Below are 16,435 nucleotides of genomic sequence, written 5' to 3'. Positions count from 1 at the left end.
GAATTCAAGACAGCCTGTGTCCAAATGCTCTCTAATCCACTAAATTTAATATAATTCCCTACAAATTCGGATGTGGCTGGGATATTACAACAAGAAAATATAGTAAACCTTTCACAGCATTAACCTGAATTCATAATTCACTAGTTATTATTATTTTACCATTAGTTCTTTCTTTAATTTCATTATACGTAACATAACGTATACATAACATAAAACATAAAATCTCCGATAAAGTCATACATGAGATACTCGGGCTTCCTTAGGACAGCCTTTTTTTCAGTTTCCTTTTTGCTTAACCTCCCCCTCTCTCCCTCTCCCTCCTTTCTCTCCTCCTCAAGTTCGCTCTCTCTGGAAACCCACCTTAGCAGTCTGCTGTTTCCTTCCACGTTTTCTCCATTTATAAACATGTGGGCACACAGACACGCTTAAATTTTGAAGGCTCCTGTTCATTTACAAAATTAGATTTCATGGAATTCATCCTCCTGCATCTTGCTCGTGGAAATCCATGCCTCTGAACTCATGGAAATTGGAAATCCCTCCCGGACAACTGGTACATTTGGTATTTTATCCTCCGTGTTATCCCATGGTACAGATAGTCCTCAGTTTGTACAATGATTCCCAAACTGCAGGTGCCTCCTGTGTTTCCAGGATTTTTCTCTAAAGAACTGCTTTCAGTCCGGGGTCTCCAGGACCTGAGCCACATTTGTCAGTGGAGGGAGATGCAACTCACAGGCAGGAAAAAGGCATCCTCCTAGAGGATTCACTTTACACTAAGATAAATGCCTCCTAACATTTAAGATGAAAACTAACACTGTACTGGAACGCAAAATTCACAAGCAATTTGAAGTTAAAGGTGAGACTCCCAGGGACTCTCTCCTTGGTGCTTGGAGCTGAGCCCCAAACCCAGGCACGGAGTGGTCGTTCACTCTCCCTTTTCAGAAGAGAAGTCCAACAAGTCCAGACTGGAGTTGGTTCCTCCAGTTCAGGCACGGGGCTGCCAGGTCAGCCCCTACTCTACAGGACAGCTGCAGAGGCTGGCAGGGCCCCTCTGAGTTCCACACCAGGGGTACCCCGTTCCCACGCCCTCTGTCCCCAGGAGCAGCTTCTTTCTGTGTCTCCATCCCTCTCCTCAGGCAGCTCCAGGCTGTCCTGGCTTCCCTGTCATTGCAGCAGAAGTGGCCTCACCTCCCTGTTAATGGTCCCCTTAATACGGCCAAGGCCGCCCTAGCTCAGGGCTCCCAGACTCTCCACAACCAAAAAGCCATTTGTTCCTTCTGTTCACCCATGGACAGTGCATTTGCTAAATTATAAGAGTTGTTTGGTCTTTTGTTCACCAAAGACAGCAGACAGGGAAGGGAGAACCTGCCCCCCTGCTCCACCCCGCTGCCCTCCCTCCCAGGAGCCCAGACCACTCACTGAGGAGGAGGCTGCTGAAGCCCAGGAGCCAGGAGGCCCAGCAGAGGGGGGTGTCTTCTGAGCAGGGCCCCATCGCAGGCTGCCTGCCAGCCTGTCCCGCTGCAAAGGAAGCATCCAGGAGGCAGAGACAAAAGCAGAGGAGAAGCTTCACTCAGACAAGCCACTTATGCTCTTCCCTCCCCAGGGGCGGAGCAAAGTGTTAGTTCTGGGATCGCAGCCCAATAGTTAGAGTAACTCATTCAGCTCTTTCATATCATCCCCAGCACCTACAGTAGGACCTCGATCATGAGTGCAAAATCAATTATAAACAGCCTCACTCTGTGATACGCCTGGCCCTGTGTTGGAGAGACCCCTCCCTGTGGCAAACTCAGTCCCATGATCTCACACTTTCCAGCCCTATACCCACTGGAAGCCCTCCCCTGCTTCTCCATTCAACAGCCTGCCCCAGGCAGCCCTGGCCACCAGTGCCAGTGTGGTCAGCTCAGAGGTCACTCTGTTACAGCCAGGCTGGGCTAAGCCTCACCTTAATGAGTCAAATTTCCATTAGGATTTTCCACAAATTTCAACTGTCAGTCACCTAAGTAAGAAGCTGTGAGCAAAAAAGCAAAGCTCTTTGTGTGAAGTGTCAAATCCCTACACCCCCAATGCACATATTGCCGTTTGCCTGTTGCTTGCGCCTACATGGCTTTCTCAGCGGCCACTAGTGCTAGTGATGCTCCCCACACAGGGCATAGACTAACCTCTACAGAAACTGACAGGCTCTTAGCTGCATCCCAACCAGGCTTTTCCTCTAAGCCTCTGCCAGCCCTGCTCCCGCCATCACGGAGCAGCAGGGACAGAGACCTGCACACTCCTCCTGGCCACAGCCCCAGCTGCCTCAGACTCACTGCCCCTACTGACGGTCAGGCCCCGGACTCTTCCCCCAGACTGGAGACTTGCAACATCCAAGAACTCTTGCCTCCCCTACCTTAGGGGACCAGCGCCATCTTCCTAACTTCTGGGAAGTGCCTCCTTCTCCTCCCCATTGAGGCTTCCCCCTCAGCTGCCCAGGTAGAACACCCCAAGGCTGGAGCTACAGCACTGGCCCCATGACCGTGCACTCAGGGTAGTCAGGGCACTGCGTAGTAACCCATTTTTCGGATGTGAAACTCAAGACTCAAGAGGTTGCAAATCAAGGATGAGGGTCTGGACTCTTAACAACAAACTCTGGAAAAAAGACCCCAACATCACAGCTGCTGTCCAATCCTACTATGTGGCCTGAAGCAAGTCACTTGATTCCAGTCCGTGTGTCTCCTAAACTGCTCTTCAGCATCCCAGACAAGAGAGCATTCAACACTGGCTTGATTCCCCCTCCCCCACCTAGTAATGAGGACATTACTTCAAAGGCTATGCATGAGTCCTGTGGTCAGAAACTTCTTATATGGAGACAAAATCTGGGCAGCTCCTCCACCAGTCACTCTCAGGGTGATGGGGAGCAAGTCTTTTAGGTGCCCCTCCCCCATGTCCCTACATCTCTTGTGACAGCACTCTTCATGTGAGAACTGTTGGGTTATAAAAACCAATTGTTTAAGGGGCATGGAGAGGAGGAGCCTAGAGACAGGGAACCAGCAATGCAGGTGCAGGCCAGGGACACTGCAGAGAGCCAGACAGTAGATTTTTTCATGCTGGCAAAACATCAGAGAGTTTTTAAAAATCCAGATATCTAACCTCATTTCTACATCCCAGCCATCCTGTGCCAAGGTCTAACACACAAACAAGCACACATGCCAGCCGCAGAAGCTTTGGTAAGAGTGTGCACACACAACTACCTGATGCCAGGAACGTTTTGGGAATTAAAGGAGGGAACACCTCGATCTACAGCAGCATGATGTGTGTGTCAGGAAGGGCCAGATAGGAGAAAAATGTAGAGTTCAGTGAGCTGAGCACACAGGAAGAATGAGAGACCTGAGAGGTGACCAGGAGAATGAGTTTATTCTCTGATTCGTAGGAATCAGAATTTCCTACAAATTCACAGGAATTGTAGGGAATTCTTTGGACCTCCAAGGGAGTTGGTGGATGGTCATGTCTATTTTACTTGAATTCCAAAGGGTAGGACACCGAGTTGAGAGAGGGTCATGTGAAAAATACATTTATTGCATATCTACTCTATGCCAGAGGCTTTCCATGTGTTCTTTCAACTAATCCACAATGTATGTTTAATTAAATCCTCAAAACACCACATTATCTAGGCATTACACACACTATGAAAAGTGAAAGGTGAAAAGTGAACAGCGAAAGTCCAAGGAGATTAAATAACTTGTCCAAGGTCATATTTTAAATAAATGGCAGTGTGCTCACAAGCTGACAACATCATCCCAGCCATGAACATGCTCTAGAGGAAAAGGGACATGTAGATTCTGAGAAATTCAAGTCACCACTGTGAAAGACCCTGGGAAACAGAGATTGGCCGTTTTATGATGTGAGGGGAACCTGTATCCCCAGGAGGAGGGCTGGGTGTTTAGGTAAAGGAGAGTTTGGAGGAGAGAGTCTGAATTATGCTTTTGCCTGACCACCCTTCCTGGCTGAAAGAGAAGAGCCCCTGCCCAGCCATGAGAGACTTGCAGTGGAGCAGCAGGGCAGCCCCAGAGGTGGACTGGAGATGGCCATACAGCAGTTGGTACAGATTGGTCATCACTATCTTTTTCTTCTTCCTTCCTGCTTCCTCTATAATCCAACTAACTATTCGCTGATAAAAAAAAGTTTGAATTAATATTTTTATTTAAATTATATAGAGATAAATCTTTAGAAAGTAATAACACAATAATGTTTGGATTTAATGGGTCATTCAGGGAGACATATTTAATGCTGAACAACTTTAGCCATAATTAGAAAACATTAATAATTTACAATGTATGTTAAAATGGGAAGGGTAGAAAAAAGTCAGAGTAAGGACCTTCAAAAATTCTCTTCTTCATAAAGGCACTGAGAAAACTGTCCTACTTTTTAGAGAACTTTTTCAGAACACTGGAAATTAACTAATGACTTGAAATATGGCTTAAGTGCAATAAGAATGGGGAGTTTTGTGGTGTTTTAACTTTCCTTGATCTATTCTCTGCTCTTAGCAGCACTGTATACATGAAAAATAAATGTCTGTATTCTTGGCAAACACCAGCAGCCTTGCAGCCACCAGAGAGAGCCCTTTCAAAGCCCCATTCCCAGTAAATTGTTATGATTTGACAGGTCTGGGGGTATCCCTGAAGACGCCGCTTGCAAGACTTAACTTGGATCTCTTCCACTGTGAACAGTCCTTTACCCAGCAGAATTTGACAAGAACAATTACAGGCAATTGTCTAACTTCAGGGCTGCCTGAGGTAGTGGATAACAATTGATTCAAATAGACTAATTAAACTTTATAAGGGAAACCTGGAGAATGAGATATCCATAGAAGATTTGAAAAGCTTTGACATACTCCTGGAATTTAGAAGTCTAAGCACACGCATGTGGCTGTCGGCATGTCAGAAAATGCATGAGAAGGCCTTCAACCTTACCTATAGTTAACACTGGGGCTCTGTGCAAGCTGAAATTGAAGTCTAAAGGCACAGTTGTCAAATGCCTGGATGAGTATGGAAGACAAGTCCAACATGCCCACAGAAACCTTCCCTCAGAAAAGACTAGGAGACTTATTGGGCCTGGGAATTTAAGGAAATCTCTGTACAACATTAGCTGACAATTAGGCTAAATGAGCAGAAACATTCGTAGCCACACACAACAAAGAATGCAAATGAGCAGAATTCGTTCAGAAATGCAACTAAACAAACAAGAAAAACTACAACAAATAGTAACAACAAGGAGCCCTGGAAAGGGAAAAAAATCTGCTTTTCAGAGTTGCCACATTACATCCTTTTAAATGACCAGCTTTCAACAAAAAAATAAGATTTACCAAGAAACAGGAATATATGATACATTCACAAGGGGGAAAAAAACAATATCTCTAGAGAAGCATAATCATAAGACTTACTTGACAAAGACTTTAATTCAGGTGTTTTAAATATATTCCAAGAACTAAAGGAAATCATGTAGGAAGAACCAAAGAAAAGTATAAGATCAATGTATCAAATGGGGAATATCAATAAAGATATAGAAATTGTAAGAAAGGACCATATAGAAATTCGGAAGTTGAAGAATACAATAACTGAAGTGAAAAATACGCTGGAAGAGCTCAGTAGCAGGTATGAGTTGACAGAAAAACAATCAGTGAACTTGAAAGCATGTAAATTTAGATATTCCAGTCTGAGGACTAGAAAGAAAAAATAAAGAACAATGAAAAGACTCTCAGAGACCTGTTGGACATCACCAAGCATAGCACCAAATATCTAATGGACTTCTAGTAATAGAGGAGAAAAAGTAAGGAGCAGAAAAAATGGAGAAATGTTGGCAGCAAATTTCCCAAATTTTATTTTTTAAAAGCCCAGTAAACTGCAGTCAAGAAACTCAATGAACTCCAAGTAGGTTAAACTCAAAGAGATCCACATCGAGGCATATCAGAATCAGATTATCAAAAGAAACAGGTAGGTCTGGTTCAAGATAGATGTAGGAGGATCCTGAAATCACATCCTCCCATGGACACACCAAATCTACATCTACTTGTGAAACAATTTCCTCTGGAAAATATAAAAAACTGGTTGAATGGCTCCTACACGTTGGGGAAAGGAGACAAAGTCCACATAGAAGTGGGTAGGAGAGGCTGAGGCACAATCGCACATAAACCCCACCCTTGGCAAGCAAACCCATGATCAAGAGGGAACTCGCAACCCCTAGATTCTCCCTGAGGAGTGAAGGGTTTCAACCTCATATCTGGAACCCTAGCTTTTAAGACTTTCGTCTGACAAACAAGCCATACAATATCTAACATGGAACCAACAGGGCGTGCACACATGAGACTCACAAGGCCTCAGTGAACTGAGGAACAGTTCTTAAAGGGCTCATGCGTGAGGACTCACATCCCACCAGGGACCAGTACAGAGACAGCCAAGTGCCCAGACTTTCTATGAAAGAGGCTTATTTGCTTATCTTAAAGCCTTGCCCTGAGGAGCATGTATCTAATTTAACACACATCTAAAGGCTTCTGAAACGCTCTTCAAAGACAGAGGCCAGGAGGCGCTATCTTTACACTCTCCATCTGCCTCACGCAAGGTTGTCAGTATACCCCAGAAAGAAGCTTGTACACTCATCTGGCACCCCGATTTTTGCAGCTGCCACCCACGGGATACCTCTAGATCACCTGGCTCTCATGGCAAGTGAGACATGCTTGTGGGTCCCACAGGACTGTGACAAATGTAGAAAGAGTTCTTAACCAGCTACCACTATCAGGGCACAGTGAGAAGCTATAGAGACGGAGGCCTGCAGTCTTTCTGTGAAAGAAGCCTATTAGCTTATCTTCACAGCTGCAGCCTGAGGGGCAGGCTTCCAATTAGACACACATTTAAGCGCCAACTACAATCTTCTCCAGACAGCTTAGAGGGCAGCTGTTATCTTTGCAGTCACCTCTACTGAGATCCAGAGCTCCCGGAGAGGAGCCTGTACATGCGTTCTGTTCCCAATTATTACATCTGGTACCTAGTATTTTTGGCTGCTGCCCAGGGTATGCTCCTTGATTACCTGGCTCTGCTGGCAAGTGGGGATTGCATTTGTGGGTCACATAGGACCATAACAAAGGAAGAGATAGTTCTTGCCCTACTATCAATCTTAGAGGACAGCACAGAAATAGCAGACTGAAAGACATCCCAGTCTTTCTGTGAAAGACACCTATTTGCTGTTCTTGGAACTTCAGCCAGAGGAGTGGGCTTTGGGTTTGGCATACGTCTAGAGGCCTACTAAGGTGCTCTCCAGGGATGGAGGATGGGTGGTACCATCTTTGCACTCTCCCTCTGCCTCACTCCAGGTCTCTATTATTTCCTGGTGGGGAGCTTATGCACTTGTCTGGCACCCTGATTTTTACAGCTGCCACCCAGGGGATGCCTCTTGAATACCTGGCTCTGGTGGCTAGTGGGCCTTACACTGATGAGTCCTGCAGGACTATTAAAAATGGAAAAACAATTCTTAAACCAGTATCCACCCCAGGACACAGCACAGAGACAGCAGATTGAAATGCAGCCCCAGTATTTCTGTGAAAGAGGTCTATTAGCTGATCATCATAGCTGTGACCTGAGGGGCACTCTTCTAATTAAACACACTTCTAGGGGTGGACTACTAACCTTTCCAGAGACCAAGGAGGCTTGTGGGTGCCATCTTTATTAACTCCCTCTGCCCCACCCCAGGTTGTCAGTGTCTCCAAGATAGGAGCTTGTGTACATGTCTGAAACCCCAGTTTTTGTGTCTGCTGACCGGAGGATATATTCATAGCCTGGCTCTGGTGGCCAGTGGCTTGTGTTCAAAGGTTTAATGAGACAGTAGCAAAGAAAGAAATAATTCTTAACTGGCTATCAATCCAGGGCTCAGCACAGAAAGAGCAGACAGAAATGTCCAACTCTCACTCTTCTCCTGATAAAGGCACATTTGCATACATTAAAAGTGGCTGCTAGCGGCCCAGCACTTGGCCCAGCGGTTAAAGTTCAGAGTGCTCCACACCAAGGGCCTGGGTTCGGTTCCTGGCCACAGACCTACACCACTCATTGGTGGCCATGCTGTGGCAGCGAGCCACATACAAAATAGAGGAAGATTGGCACAGATGTTAGCTTAGGGAAAATCTTCCTCAAGCAAAAAGAGGAAGATTGGCAACAGGTGTTAGCTTATGGCAACTCTTCCTCAGCAAAATAAAAAAAGTGGTTGCCTGAGAGTTGAGCTTCCAATCAGCCTAAATGTAGGTGCTGACTGAGATCCTTCCCTTTGGGACCCTGACAGGACTTGGCACAGACTCTACTACTGGGAATCACTAAAAATGGAGTAGGTTATTTGGTTGAACACAAGGGTTGGAGAGACAACCAAGAGATAGGACAGGGTTGAATGATAAAGTTCATCACATTGTGATTTGGGTTTGACACCAAAAGCAAAGGCAACAAAAGCAACAATAAACAAGTGGGACTACATCAAAATAAAAAGCTTCTGCACAACAAAGGAAACCATCAACAAAGTGAAAACGGAACCTACAGAATGGGAGAAAATTTTGCAAATCATATATCTGATAAGGGGTTAATATGCAAAATATGTACAGATCTCATACAACTCAATAGCAAAAAAAAACCCACAAACAATTTTATTAAAAAATGGTCAGTGGAACTAAAGAGACATTTTTCCAAAGAAGATACGCAAAAAGGCAATAGGTACATGGAAAAGTGTTCAGTATCACTAATTATTAAGGAAACGCACACCAAAACCACAATGAGATATCATCTCACATCTATTAAAATGCCTATTATCAAAAAAAACAATAACAAGTGTTGGCAAGCATGTAGAGGAAAATAGTCTGGGGTTCCTATAAACTTAAAAACAAAACTACCATATGATCCAGCAATTCCACTTTTGGGTATTTATCCACGGGAAAAGAAAACACTAATTCAAAAAGATATATGAACTTCCATGTTCATTGCAGTATTATTTACAATAACCAAGACATGGAAGCAGCCTAAGTTTCCATGAACGGTAAAGGGACAAAGAAGATGTGGTGTATATACTAAGGAATGTTATTTAACCATAAAAAAGAGGGAAGTCTTACCATATGCGACAACGTAGTTGAACCTTGAGGGCATTATGCCAAGTAAAATAACTCCGAGGGAGAAAGGCAAATATCATATGACCTTACTTATATGTAGAATGTAAAACAAATAAAAAGAACTCATCAATACAAAGAACAGATGGGTGGTTCCCAGCCAGAGGCAAGGGTTGGGGGGTGGGTGGAATAGGTAAAGGTGGTCAAAAGGTACAAACTAGGTATAAAGCAAATAAGTCTGGGGATGCAATGTATAGCATGGTGAATATAGTTAATAAAACATTGGATATTTGAAAGTTGCTAAGAGAGAAGATGTTTAAAGTTTACATCACACACAAAAAATTTGTAACTATGTGTGGTGATGGATATTAGCTAGATTTATTGTGTGATCATTTCACAATTTATACAAATAATGTATCATATGTTGTACACCTGAAACTAATATTATATGTCAATTAAATCTCAATCTAAAAAAAGACAAAGACAAACAGAGATTGTTGAAAGCAGAAATAGAGAAGTTACTCATCACATACAAGGGATCTCCAATGAGATTAACAGCTGATTTCAGAAACCAAGGACATAAGAAGGCACTGGGATGACATATTTGAAGTCTTCAGAGAAAAAAACCTGTCAAACTTAAATTTACTATACAGCAAACCTATTCTGCAAAAGTGAAGGGGAAATTAAGACATACCCAGACAATCAAAAATTGAGAAGTTGTCACTAGCAGACCTGTCCTATAACAAATACTAAAGGGAGTCATTCAGGCAGAAATGAAAAGACACTAATCAGTAAATAGAATGCATATGAACAAATAAATAGCACCAGTAAAGATCATTAAATAGATAAAGAATAAAGAAAATAAGAATGGAATTTTTGTTGTTTTCCTTGTTACAGGTTTTCCTCCTAACTGACTTAAAAGAAACATGCATAATGCAAAAATCATAAATCTTCATTAATGGGCACACAATGGTAAAGACAGAATTTGTATAAGATTAACAGCACAAAGCAGGATGGAATATAGCTCTATAGGATCAAAGTTTTGTTTACTATTTAAAGGAAGTTGGTATTAATTTAGTTATGATTGTAGAAATTAGGGAACTAATTTAATCCACACAAATAAAAAGTATTATGAGGAAATACTGTGAACAGTTGTATGGAAAAAAATTACATAGATTATGGGCCAATTTCTAGAAGTACACAATTGTTAAAAGTGTCTTAAGGAGAGTGACGTCAGCAACATGGCAGAGTGAGCTGTTCCCTTTGTCTCTCCCCCTTTGAACTACAACCTGACGGGCATGCATTGACCAATGGAGGAACCCCACACAGCACAACAGGGTGCCTGAGAGACACACAGCTATACATCTGAGGGGGGGTTGACTGGCCTCCAAGAAGTGATAGAGATAGGTGAGCACTCCTTGCCCTCCTCCAAAGCAGCCCTGTGCTTTCCAGCCTGGCACAAGCATCTCAAAAGTGGGAATGCACCACAGGGCGACTGTAGGAAGAGGCAGTGTCAGCCCTTAGCCCACTCATGAACACTTTCCTGGTGCTGGGGCAGCCCACCATGCCCTGTAGCCCCAGGGAGTGGCCCTGACCTGGGCCCCATGAGTAAGCTCCACCCACAAAGCACAGAGGCCCAACAGGAGAACGAGCAAAGACAGTGGCAGACCTACATGGGAGCATGTGCACTCCTGGCCCATGCAGGCACCTATATTACCACTGAGCCCTTAAAGAGGGAATGAGCCCCAGGACAACTGTGGGAAGAGGCAGTGGCAGCCCTTAGCCCACTCGTGATCACTTTCCTGGAGGTGGGGGAGCTCACCATGCCCCTGCAGCCCCAAGGAGTGGCCCTGGCTCACTCCCCACTAGGAAGCCACACCCACCGAGCACAGTCTACACACGCACCTGATACTCTCCAGGCCAGTGCAGGCATCCATAGTACCCGCACAAATTCCTGCAGGTAGGGTGGGGACAGAAACACAGCTCCTGCTTCCCCTAAGCAGTAACAGGTGGAATCTGTGACCTGAGCTACCACAAATGCACCAACAAAGATTAGTTCATCAAACACCATGAGAAACTACAGCTCAGAAGAGAGAGAAGATGACAATTCACCAGAAACCAATCCTGAAGGCACAGAAATTTATAATTGAAATGACAGAAAATTCAAAATAGCCATCATAAAGAAACTCAGGTCACAAGAGAACACAGAAAGACAGTTCAATGAGCTCAGAAACAAAATTTTTATTTTTTAATATTGGCATCTGAGGTAACAACGTTGCCAGTCATGTTTTTTCTGCTTTTCCTCCCCAAATACCCCCAGTATATATTTGTATATTTTATTTACTTGTGAGTACTTCTAGTTGTGGCATGTGGGATGCCACCTCAGCATGGCCTGATGAGCAGTGCCATGTCCACACCCAGGATCTGAACTGGTGAAATCCTGGGTCACTGAAGCAGAGTGCACAAACTTAACCACTAGGCCACGGGCCTGGGCCTGCAAAAACAAAGTTATCCGTAGAAGGAATATTTCACCAAATAGATTGTAACTATAAAAAAGTCAAAGAAATTCTGGATGTGAAAAACACATTTAATGAAATAAAAAATAATCTAAAATCCTTAAGAAATAGAGCTGATGTTATGAAGGAAAGAATTAGTGATTTGGAGGATAAAAATATAGAAATGCTACACTGGTAGGAGGAGACAAAACTAAGATTTTTTTCAAATGAAGAAATTCTTCAAGAAATATCTGACTCAATTAGGAAAAGCAACATGAGGATTATAGGTATTCCAGAGGGAGAAGGGAGGGAGAAAAGAGCAGAGAGTTTGTTCAAAGAAATGATAACTGAGAATTTCTCAAATCTGGAGAAGGGATTGGATTTACAAATAGGTGAAGCTAATAGAACTTCCAATTACATCAATGCAAAAGACCCTCTCCAAGGTATATAATAGTAAAACTGGCAAAAGTCAACAACAGAGAAAATATACTAAGGGCTGAAAGACAGAGGAAAATAACCTACAAGGGAACCCCATCAGGCTGTCAACAGATTTCTCAGCAGAAACCCTACAGGATAGGAGAGAATGGAATGATATATTCAAAGTACTGAAAGCAAATGATTTAAGCCAAGAATAGTCTATCTGGCAAAACTTTCCTTCAGATACAATAGAGAAATAAAAGATTTCCAAGACAAGAAAAAAAAAAAACTGAGGGAGTTCGTTGCCACTAAACCTCCCCTTTGAGAAATTATTAAAGATGCCCTCATACCAGACACAAAAAGGCTTTGAGCAAGGATACAAATAGACAGACAAAATCAGAAAACTGAAGCTCTCTATCAGAACAGTGGAAAAAATACTCAATTATATCTTAAAAGATAAAGGGAAAGAAAGTATCAGAAGTAACTATAAAAACTTCAATTTAGTCACAAACTCACAACATTAAAAACAGAATAATTTGTAACAACAGTAACTTAGAAGGGAAAGAGCAAAGAGGTGGAATCTGCTTAGGTTAATGCAGATAAGAGACTATGAGAAAATGGACTATTTCTTCTATGAGATCTTTTATACAAACCTCAAAGTAACCACTAAACAAAAAATCAGAGCAGAGCCACAATTCACAAAAAGAGAGAAAATCTCCGCAGAAAACTTCCAAAATGAAATGGCACTCAGAAATACAAAAGAAGAGAAACAATGGAAACAGAAAAACCAACCAAGAGATAAAATTGCAGGATTAAGTCCTCACATATCAATAATCACTCAAAATGAAATGGATTGAATTCTTCAATCAAAAGACACACAGTAGCTGGATGTATTAAAAAGCAAGACCCAACAAAATGCTGCTGCCAGGAAACACATCTCAGCCCTAAAGACAAATATAGGCTCAAAGTGAAGGGATGGAAGTTGATACTCCAAGCTAATGGCAAACAAAAGAAGCAGGTGTTGCCATACTTATATCAGACAAAGCAGACTTCAAGTCAAAAAAGACAATGAGAGACAAAGGGGGCAGTATATAATGATAAAAGGGGCACTCCACCAAGAGGACATAACACTTATTAGTATACACACACCTCACACAGGGCCACCAAAGTCCATAAAGCAACTAATAACAGACATAAAGGGAGAAATTAACAGAAGCACAATAACAGTATGGGACCTCAACATCCCACTTACATCAATGGACAGATCATCCAGACAAAAAGTCAAGAATGAAATAAAAGATTTCAACAATTCACATTGTTCTCAAGTGCACATGGTTCATTCTCGAAGATAGACCATATGTTAGGAAACAAAGCAAAGCTCAAGAAACTTGAGAAGATTCAAATCATCTCAAGCATCTTTTCCAAACACAATGCTATGAAACTAGAAATCAACTACAAGAAAAAAACTGGGAAAGTCAGAAATATGTGGAAACTAAACAACATGCTACCGAACATTCATTGGATCAATGAAGAAATCAAAGGAGGAATTTAAAAATACCTGGACACAAATGAAAATGAAAATACAACATACCAACTCTCATAGGATGCAGCAAAAGTGATCATAAGAGGGAAATTCATAGCAATATATATCCACCTCAATAAAGAAGAAAAATCTAAAATAAGTAATCTTAAACTGCACCTAACAGAACTAGAAAAAGAAGAACAAACAAAGCCAAAAGTCAGCAGAGGGAGGGAAATAATGAAAATCAGAGCAGAGGGACCAGCCCGGTGGCGCAGTGGTTAAGTTCGCACGTTCCACTTCTCGGTGGCCCGGGGTTTGCTGGTTTGAATCCTGGGTGTGGACATGGCACTACTTGGCCTGCCATGCTGTGGTCAGTGTCCCACACATAAAGCAGAAGAAGATGGCCATGGATGTTAGCTCAGGGCCAGGCTTCCTCAGCAAAAGAGAGGATGACTGGCAGTAGTTAGCTCAGGGCTAATCTTCCTCAAAAAAAAAAAATCAGAGCAGAAATAAATGAAATAGAGACTAAAAGATCAGTAGAAAGGATTAATGAAACTAACACCTGGTTCTTTGAGAAGAAAAACAAAATTGACAACCCCTTGACCAGACTCACTGAGAAAAAAAGAGAGGAGGCTCACATAAAATCAGAAACTAAAGAGGAGAAATTACAACACATATTGCAGAAATACAAAGGATTATAAGAGAATACTATGAAAAATGATATGCCCACAAATTGGATAACCTAGAAGAAATGGATAAATTCTTAAACTCATACAACTGCCCAAAACTGAAGCAAGAAGAAATAGAGAATCTGAATAGACCAATCACAAGAAAAGAGATTGAAGCAGTAATCAAAAACCTCCAAAAAATCAGAAGTCTAGGACCAGAGGGCTTCCCTGGAGAATTCTATCAAACATTCAAAGAAGATTTAATACCTATCCTTTTCAAACTGTTCCAAAAAATTGAAGATGATTTGCTTCCTAACTCATTCTATGATGCCAACATTACCCTAATACCAAAACCAGACAAAGACAATACAAAGAAGAAAAATTACAAGCCAATGTCACTGATGAACATAGATGCAAAAAATCCTCAACAAAATACTAGCAAACCAAATACAGACATACACTAAACAGATCATGCACCATGATCAAGTGGAATTTATTCCACGGATGCAGCAATGCTTCAACATCTGCAGATCAATCCAAGTGATATGCCACATTAGCAAAATGAGGAATATGAATCACATAATCATCTCAATAGATGCAGGGAAAGCATTTGACAAGATCCAACATCCATTTATGGTAAAAATCTCTCAATAAAACGGGTATAGAAGGAAAGAACCTCAACATAATGAAGGCCGTATATGGCAAACCCACAGCCAACATCACCTACTTAACTGTGCAAAACTAAAAACCACCCCTTCAAGAACAGGAACAAGACAAGGGTGCCCACTCTCACCACTGCTATTCAACATAGAATGGGAGGTTTTGGGCAGAGCAACTAAGAAAGAAAAAGAAATAAAAGGAATCTAAATTGGAAAGGAAGAGTTGAAACTCTCACTGTTTGCAGATGATATGATTCTACATATAGAAAACCCTACAGAAAACCGTTAGAAATAATCAACAACTATGGCAAAGTTGCAGGGTGCAAAATCAACTTATAAATGTCAGTTGCATTTCTATACATTAACAACAAACTAGAAGAAAGAGAAATCAAGAATACAATTTCATTTACAATTGCAACAAAAAGAACAAAGTATCTAGGAATAAACCTAACAAAAATGGTGAAAGACCTATACACTGAAAAGTACAATACGTTGTTGAAAGGAACTGAAGAATACATAAAGAAATGGAAAAATATTCCGTGCTCATGAGTCAGAAGAATCAACACAGTTAAAAGGTCTATACTACCTAAAGCAATCTGCACATTCAGTGCAATCCCAGTCAGAATCCCAATGACATTCTTCATGGAAATGGAACAAAGAATCCTAAAATTTATATGGAACAACAAAAGACCACAAACAGCCAAAGCAAGCCTGAGAAAAAAGAATAAAGCTCGAGGCATCACAATCTCAGACTTCAAAATATACTACAAAGCTACTGTAATCAGGACAGCATGGTACTGGCACAAAAACAGACACACAGATCAATGGAACAGAATTGAAAGCCCAGAAATAAAATCAGACATCTATGGACAGTTAATCTTTACAAAGGAGCTGAGAACATACAAGGGAGAAAGGAAAGTCTCTTCGATACATGGCCTTGGGAAAACTGGACAGCCACATGCGAAAGAATGAAGGTACAACATTATCTTGCACCATGCACAAAAATTAACTCAAAATGGATTAAAGACTTGAATGTAATACCTGAAACCATAAAACTCCTAGAAAAAAATATAGGCAGTACACTATTTGACATTGGTCTTAGCAGTATCATTCTGAATACCATGTCTACTCCGGCAGGGAAAAATATGAAAAAGTTAACATATGGGACTACACCAGACTGAAAAGCTTCTGCAAAGCAAAGGCAACCATGAGCAAAACAAAAAGACAACTCACTAACTGGGAGCAAATATTTGCAAATCATTTATCCAACCAGGGGTAGATCTCCAAAATATATAAAGAACTCATACAACTCAACAAGAAAAAAACAAACACCCCAATCAAAAAAATGAGCAGAGGATATGAACAGAAATTTTTCCAAAGAAGACATACAGATGGCCAACAAACACATGAAATGATGTTCAACATCACTAATTATTAGGCAAATGCAAATCAAAAGTACGAGATATCACCTTACACTGGTCAGAATGGCTATGGTTACCAAGACAAAAAACAACAAATGCTGGAGAGGATGTGGAGAAAAGGGAATGCCAATAGACTGCTGGTGGGAATGCAAA

General features: G+C 41.8%; 1 protein-coding gene across 2 annotated transcripts in view; it reads right to left on the bottom strand.

Annotated features, from left to right (window-relative positions):
- Positions 1 to 1,526, bottom strand: part of LOC123280641 (CD48 antigen-like) — an 83,416-nt gene extending 81,890 nt beyond the window's left edge. Inside the window, exon 1 of one of the 2 annotated variants that reach the window (XM_044758099.2) lies at positions 1,417 to 1,526. In XM_044758099.2, coding sequence (XP_044614034.1) covers positions 1,417 to 1,489 — 73 coding nt within the window. In that variant the 5' untranslated portion in view covers positions 1,490 to 1,526. The remainder of the gene's footprint in view (positions 1 to 1,416) is intronic. The other variant, XM_070497245.1, reaches the window with a different exon arrangement.
- Positions 1,527 to 16,435: the final 14,909 nt, after the last annotated feature.

This window comes from Equus asinus, chromosome 25, assembly GCF_041296235.1.
Source record: "Equus asinus isolate D_3611 breed Donkey chromosome 25, EquAss-T2T_v2, whole genome shotgun sequence".
Taxonomy (NCBI): domain Eukaryota; kingdom Metazoa; phylum Chordata; class Mammalia; order Perissodactyla; family Equidae; genus Equus; species Equus asinus.
The sequence above is the reverse complement of the archived record's forward strand: the minus strand, read 5'-3'. Positions and strand labels throughout refer to the sequence as shown.